The sequence below is a fragment of the Cebus imitator genome, unplaced genomic scaffold (assembly GCF_001604975.1).
Source record: "Cebus imitator isolate Cc_AM_T3 unplaced genomic scaffold, Cebus_imitator-1.0 Scaffold477, whole genome shotgun sequence".
Classification (NCBI taxonomy): domain Eukaryota; kingdom Metazoa; phylum Chordata; class Mammalia; order Primates; family Cebidae; genus Cebus; species Cebus imitator.
In genome coordinates this window covers 773267-781403 of record NW_016107792.1, presented here as the reverse complement: position 1 = coordinate 781403, position 8137 = coordinate 773267, and the positions used below count along the sequence as shown (strand labels likewise).

Here is an 8137-nt window from a genome sequence, read left to right as displayed (position 1 = left end):
TTTACCTGCTAGACTATTAAATGCCTGCTGCACTTAGATGCTAAAGACAATCATGAGATTATTTTCCAGATTTAGGCTGGTGCTGTGGTTATGACTATTTGACTAATCAAAAGACCATCAAGTCAGCTTTTGGCTTGGTTCAGTGGTCTAATTTTCTTGGTCATACACATACTTGTAAAAATATTTGAGCACTTGTCGCTGATCACTTGTTCACTTACTTATTTTCCGGTTATTTGTGTATATCATTTTAATAGTTAATATATACTTGAGGTAAAGCTTATTAAGTCTATATTTCAGATAGTCTTCTATTAACAGAAAAATTTAGAATTAATTTTGACTGTCATTGCAATGTCAGCTAAAACTGACATTGACCCTGCTCTTTAGAGTGTCTGACAGAAAAACTAGCATTAATCATAGGGTGTGTTATTGTGCCATTTTCTTGCTGCTTTCTCATGTTTAAATTGTTTGTATTATCCTCAATTGTTTCTTTTGTGTGTTTTGTGAGGGTTAGTTTATTTAGCAATACATAATATACTCTCTGATGATCCACTGAACTGGGCATTTACAAATTGCAACATGACAGCATGCACAAATTGACTGAATTAGAACCACTGTTACCCTGCAGATCTCAGATGTGTCCGTGAGGGAAAGCGTTTATGTGAATTAACATTAAAATATTAATTAAGTGAATTACTTTAATTTCTTTAACATAAAAATAATGTGAATATATATGAAAAGAAGTGTTTATTTTCTGTGCTTAAATGGACAATTCTATACCATCCACTACCCTGTGCCAAGAAGCTCACTCTCTTTTTTGACCACGGGTTTAGTTGACTTGAATGTCATAGAAATTATCCTTCTTATCGTCCTTGCTTCCTGTACTTAAAGACGTAATTTGCCTGTTTCTACTGAATTGAATCAAGAATAATTGGGAAATGGGGATGGAGCACTTAAGTAATTTAAAAATAGGTGAATGAATCAACTGAATAAGCAAACTTCTTGTAAGCTCTCTGGGTATCTTTCCTCATCTGTAAAGTGAGCAACTTGCTCTTGACTCTAAAATTGTATATAATTTTAAATGTGACTTGCTTTATTTTTATACTGACTTCAGATTTCAGCAGACAGAACTGTCTCTTTAGTGCCATCTTGTGGTCATTGTAACAAAATCCAGTGAAAAGAAATTTTAAAAATTGTTCCCTGTACATTTTATCTTACAAAAAAGGAAGAAAGAAAGGAAAGAAGGCGTTCTCTAACAAAAAGCTTTTTTTTAATTTAAAGAGCATGTTTCTTATAACTTTTCTAACAAATCATAACCAATTAAAGCCACCTACTTAATGTTGTTTTTTTCTTGTAGCTCAGATTCTGGAACTTCAGAGGCTAGTCTTTCACCTCCTCCTTCCCCACCAAGCCGGCCCCGTAATGAACTGAATGTTTTTAATCGTCTTACTGTTTCTCAGGGAAACACATCAGTTCAGCAGGATAAGTAAGTCATTATGGAAAAGAGCCCCAGTTATTCATACAATATTCTGAACCTTTCAATACAGTCTGTAGAAAACATGTAGTCATCTCTGTGTAGGAGATGGAGCCTGACTTGTGAACTCTTGCAATATTTTATGCATCTTTCCAATGGGAAAGGAACCGTACAGCCAAAATTAGAGAAAATTATTTTCCTGCTGAACATTATTCCCTGTTGTAGATTTGTGTTGCTATACCTTCAGCACTTGTCTTCCCTTTTCTTTTACAAGTAAATTAGAACTGAAAAATCTTTGAAGCCACTTGATGTTTAAATTTTGGGGAATTCTTCAGCTTCTGTGAGCCCACAAAAGCTTCTAATCCAGTTAGTCTGAGTTGAAAAAGGGCAAATTACTTTAATTTTGGAGGATATAACAGTTTACCGAGACCACTGCTACACGTGCAACATGTTATTGTCATCTGATTGTTCTAAACAAGTTCACCCCCAAATTTCAGTAACTGTGTTCTTGGACTAAAAAATTACCTTTACGTATGGGGAGAGTAGGACTGGAGCAGGTTTCAGGGTTGGAGAAGTTGGAGGGATGTGGAAAATGTAATTTTCATCAAATTTGAAATGACGAAATATCCACACATTGAGCCAGAATCTCTCTTGCAAGAATGCCATACTAAAATTACTGCCATAAGGTATTTATTAACTCTGACTTGTCTGCTTGGACTTTGAACAATAACAATTGTTTTCTGCTATTACCACCCTGTATATATCAATAATCTCTAAAATTTATAGGATGCCATTTAAGATCTGTCTGTCTGGCATGTTTAGATCATTTTAAATGGCTCTATAAACTTAGAGAATCATCCCATAATTTTTAAAGAATTATAAATATTCTTAATTTATGGATAATTCTTTTATTTATGGATCTTTCATTAGATTTTAATATGGCTTAATTAGTAGATGACATGTTCTTTAAATCGATGTAGGTAGGTAAATATTTTCATGTGTTATTAGACAAAATACCTTTAACATTGTCAAATTATTTCTGTCATTAATTGAGAAAAGTTGAAGAACATTAGGAATACCTTTGGGAAATCAAATTTCACTAGTTATACACAGAGTTACTAAATTTATGTCTACATTGCCTTCACAGTCAGAACATTTTCTGTCAGTCTTTTGATAATCTTGACAATCTAATCAGAGTTCTATATTTTTTACTGAAATATTTTATGAGCTTCCAATAGTTTGACTCTGTTGTCATCTCTGTAAACTAACATGTAGAATAATTGACTACTCTACACTTTCAAAAACTTGCCTACCCTTTACATTACTTTCTCTGGGGCTCCTTTTGAGACTACCGTATTGTACTAGCAAGACGCAGATCCCACATATTGTTTCTGGTTTTGTTCTTTGCCAACACTCATCGTATCCTCATTCTCCCCAAGCCTCTTGTACAATCTAAATAGCTTTTCATGATAACTAGACTCACTGCAGTCTTGGAGGCCTCAAGGTAGGGCTAACAGGAGTGACTTCTCTATTTTAAAAGCCCACTAAAGTCCCCCGCTGTTACTAAGATGCTCCCTAGTCAAAAGAACTCAGTGTTTTTGAGATAAGTTAAAACAAAAGGTTATTACATTTTGAGTGACTTGTTTTCTATACAAAAATACAATCTATTTGTGTTACTTCAACATTAGAGTCTATATCTAAAGTAATAATTATCACAATGAATAAAATTGATAGATAATTACTGAAATGGGAAAATTTTTCCAGGACTAGTCAAATTAAATGGGGCATGTCTTAAAGTCCTGTATCTCATGTACTTGATATTTGTTCTTCTCCAAGGCCTAAATTTTAGAAGTGAGGATCGATTCTGTATATCAGTATTAGAAAATTTTAGTCCCTAAAGTCATGCTAGAAGACATAAATACCAAGCTTTTTACATAACTTAGCTATACTTAAACAGACTAATATCCAGTGCAAATAGATAAGCAGGGCACTATGAAGGAAATGTTTGCTATATATCTGTTATTCATGCTGTTGATTTTGAGTCCAAAGTCAGTGTCCTTACCTGTTGACATCTGTATTCTTTCTCCTCATAATTCTAACTCTTTCACTGTAGGTCTGATGAAAGTGACTCCTCTCTGTCGGAGGTACACAGGTACTTTCTTTCCTGCCTTTCCTACATTCTGGAATTTCATTGATGTTCTAAAGTGCCTTCCTAGAAATTCTAAGCAAGTCTCATTTTTGTTGCATGCATCATTTGTTGTAAATCGTATAAATGCACTAATATTTCTAAACATGATAATTTTAATACATTTTTGTGATCATACCTTACAGATAAAGTAATGGTATTTTTTCGTATGATAGCTTAAAAATTGTGATACCTATTTTCTGTCTGTAATCTAAGTCTTTTCTTTAAAAGAAATCAAGTTTTATGAATATTGATGTCAAGAAAATTTCTTATCCTCAGTGATTAGGTATTTCTAATGCCTCAAAGTGTGTGAGGTAAATAAGGTATTTTTTCTTGTTGGTTTAGCAATTTTAAGTAAAAAGATTATATGATTAAAAATAAAAGTATGCTAGAGGAAAAAAAGGATACAATTGTACCCCAAATTAAAAAGAACAAGAAATAAACACTAAAGAAGCATTTTTTAAAATGAATGTTTCTAAGAATAGGTACAACTTTCAAAATAGCTGTTACTTTTTTTCATGTGATGGATTTTTCTGGGAGTTCTTAACTTCTCTTTCTCTTTCTGTCTCATTCCCTTTCACCATGATCATTTTGTGTCGTCCCCCTTTGCACTTGTTTTCCTTGTTTTATGGCCATTTTGCTGATCATCAGCAGATCCTCCAGAAGGTAGGCAGAGGAATGGAAAGGAAATTAATTTCATTCCCAGTATCATAAGACCTTACAGGTTTGCATGGAACAAAAATAAGTGTTTATTTTTTTTTTCTCCTTCAGATTAAGTCTGTTGTACAAATTTTCCATATTTAAACTTAAACTCTTTTAAAGTTGATTTTCTATTCCAAAATGTGAATAGATTAATTCTAATAGAGAAATAAATACCATGGCTGTCTGTTTCTATTATCTTTGGTAACTAATATAAAATATTAATCCTAATATTCTGAATAAGAACATTATAAAGTGTCTAATTAATAAAACACTATATTTAATATTGAGATTTATTTCTCAAAAGACTGAGTAACCAATGACATATAAAATACGTAAAAATGAAAAGAGGGCATTCTGCTCTCCAGGAAATAACTATGCCTACATAAGTCATTGGGGCAAATATTTACTGAGTATTTCATGATAGTATAACCTTTGACATGGCAGAATTGTGTTGGATGTTACATCATTGGGGAAACATTTAATAGATTCCTAGGATAAAACTTGTAATCTGAAGGAAAGAAACCTTTGGAGCCACATTATCACTTATTTGAGGGTGCTGTTTAGCTCTTTTCTTAAGAAAATTTGTCATTAAATGTACTTTGAAAATAGCTCTTAAGCTGTTAACATGAATTGTTTTCTTGGCAATCAGCTTTTTGATCTATACATACATATATATTTTCTGTTTGCGAATTAATAGTGGCAACCTACTATTCTTTAGAATCACACTTTTTCAATATTTGAAGCAATATTTGTAAATTTGATGACTTCAATTCATATCTATGAACTTTAGGGCATCAAAATTTCAAAATGGCAGATTCAGACTTTTGAGCAGGTTTTGCTCCAATTTCAATTTTAATCTGCTTAAATTGTTAGATTACAAACAAATTACTGAGCATTAGTTCCAATAATCTCAAATTGACACATGTATGCAAATCATGGCATCAGATTTTATAATTATATATCCAGAGAGAATAGTTCTTTATATCTTTATATACCTCCTTTAAATTTCCATTCATTAGTCTTTCATTAGCTATTTTTCCCTTTACCAGAATTAATTTTATATATCTTTTTGTTTATATATGATAGCTCTTTAAATATTCAGCCCTTTTAAACTATACTATTTTATCCTTTCTCCAGTAAATATTCTTTTATCAGCTCAATAGTTTCATTCTCTGTTCCTTATGTAATATAGTCTACAGGATCCTTCATTCTGCTTCTACTGTTTTGTAAAGGCTCCAATTTTTCAATGTTCTTCTTAAAATGGGACATCTAAAACTACACCTCATTCCATATATGTAGAATGCAGTAGGTCTATTGCTGTCCTTCTCCTGAAATATTTATTTCTATTAAACAAATCATCGATAGGAGTAGGCATATAGAATAAATGAATTTTGTTTCAGTGATTTTTTTAGGCAATATAATGTCCAGCTCTTTAGTATATCCATTTAATAGGCATGCCACTTCTCTCTAGGGCTAGGGAAAGATTGGCTGGTTACTAAAGATCTTCAAGATCAGCAGTGACCTTGACTCTTCAGGTGTGACTCTTCAACTACCTGTGGAAATACTTTAATAGTTCTGTCCACAAGGATGTTAAAGGATATCACTGTCCACAAGGATATCATTTAAAAGTCTTATCGTGTGGGCTTTATTAGAGTCAACATATATTGTGAATATGACATTCCCTTAAATTGCTATCTATTAACCCTACAAAAAACTTTCCCCACGAGATTGATGAGCCCAGATTATGTTTTGTTGGTGAGTGTTTATTTTTAAGTAGATAATGATTTATTCTTCTGTGAGACTCAGCAAGAAGTTTTACCCATCTGTAATTTCTGATTCCACTTTTTTCCTGCTTTTTGGAAGATCATGTATACATGCTTTATCCCTTTTATTGATCTTTGTGATTTCTTAAAATACTGACAAGGATTTTGCCTCCACAATGGTATATACTTTCAAAACCCTATGATATAATGATTTTAAAACAGACATACTTGAATTTATTAACTAAATCTCCATTGTCAGCTCTAACTTACTTTGGGCTCACATTTCTTAATCATTTCTGCTCCCTTGCATCTCAAAGGATATTGTTTTTCATTACAAAGATGGAAACAAAACAGTTTTCCTTTATCCCTGTATTTGTCCTAATATTATGCCATTTATCTCATATAATGGACATAATTCAATATAACTTTTCTTTCTGCTTTGAGCGAAGGTACATTTGACTATTTGTCATGTCTTAATTCATTATCATCTTCAGCCTCCCCAACACCATGATTTTAATTGAGATCCTATCTTAAACTCCTTTGGGAGAGGGACAATGTTTTGATAATCTTTATATTTCCGTAGTGCGTAGCTCAGTATCATAAAGCAGAAACTACAGAAATATCAAATTTATGAGAAAGCTCCCTAAGACCTTCATTGTTTTTAATTTTTTTCATTTTTGATTTTTGCAGGTACATAGTAAATATACATTTATGGGGTAAATGAGATGTTTGGATACAGGCATGCAATGGACAATAATCATATTGTGGAGACTGGGGTATCCATCCCCTCAAGCAATTATTCTTTCTGTTACAAACAATCCAATTACACTCTTTTAGTAGTTTTAAAATGTGCAATAATTGACTATAATCACTCTTTGAGGCTATCAAGTAGTAGGTCATACTTATTCTTTCTGCTAGTTTTGAACCCATTAAACATCTCCACCTCTCCCAACCCTGACTACCTACCCAGCCTATGGTAACCATCCTTCTACTCTCTATGCCCATGAGTTCAGTCATTTGATTTTTAGATCCCATAAATAAGTGAAAATATGCAATGTTTCTCTTTCTGTGCCTGGCTTATTTCACTTAACACAAAGACTCCAGTTCTATTTGTGTTGTTGCAAATGATATACTCTCATTCTTTTTTATGGGTGAATAGTACTCCATTGTGTGTATGTACCACATTTTCTTTATCCATTCAATGTTATTTTAAATTCTCATTCTTTTAAATTTTTCTTTGAGATTGTCAGTTTTTTTCTTTAAGCTTTTGATCTTTCTACCTATTGTCCCTTTAGATTTTCTGTTCACGCAATTATTCCTATTTTTTCTTTAATTTTTGTTTGAAATCTGCTTTCCTAATATTTTAGGTGACGTATATGTTATACTTTCTTCAGCATGTTCTTTTGCACCCCAGCTTGACATGGAACTATGTCTTCCTGTTACTTGTCATTTCTGCTTCTTCCTTATTTGTCAGAATTCAGTACACTCAAATAATTCCCAATGTTGCTTCATTAAACCTTAGAGAGATGAAATTGTTAATAAGAAAGTCTAGATGTATTATAGTCTCTGCTCTTTGAAGAATGCAGCTGTTAGCAACTGCCTGATTAGTTGATATACTCCATCGCTGTTACTATTTCACGCCTTGTCCTTCTGCTTAAAACAGAGCAGTCTGGATTTTATTACTAATTACTTATAAAGACTTCTTAAAGTTAAAAAAAAAACAAAACTAGTCTCATGATATAGCCTCATGATATTGAAGTGAGTCTTGGTTTGTTTGTTTTTTCCCCACCTTAGGGGCATAATCAACCCATTTCCTGCTCCAAAAGGAATCAGAGCTTTTCCACTTCAGTGTATTCACATAGCTGAAGGGCATACGAAAGCTGTGCTCTGTGTGGACTCTACTGATGATCTCCTCTTCACTGGATCAAAAGGTGCTAGTAGTGATCTAATGCAGATACTTAATAGCTTTTTAAAAAAGTTTAATTTTTTTTTTTTTTTTTTTTTGAGACGGAGTTT

At 32.6% G+C, this 8137-nt stretch overlaps 1 protein-coding gene across 14 annotated transcripts in view; it reads left to right on the top strand.

The window, feature by feature from the left end:
* KIF21A (kinesin family member 21A) overlaps positions 1-8137 on the top strand; it is a 152836-nt gene that overhangs the window by 125334 nt on the left and 19365 nt on the right. For 3 of the 14 annotated variants that reach the window (XM_037732875.1, XM_017512757.1, XM_017512752.1), the window contains 4 exons: positions 1355-1483; positions 3585-3623; positions 4311-4322; positions 7916-8052. In XM_037732875.1, the coding sequence (XP_037588803.1) occupies positions 1355-1483; positions 3585-3623; positions 4311-4322; positions 7916-8052 (317 nt within the window). Of the gene's footprint in view, positions 1-1354; positions 1484-3584; positions 3624-4307; positions 4323-7915; positions 8053-8137 lie in introns of all 14 variants that reach the window. The other 11 variants (XM_017512756.1, XM_017512754.1, XM_017512751.1 and 8 more) reach the window with 7 other exon arrangements.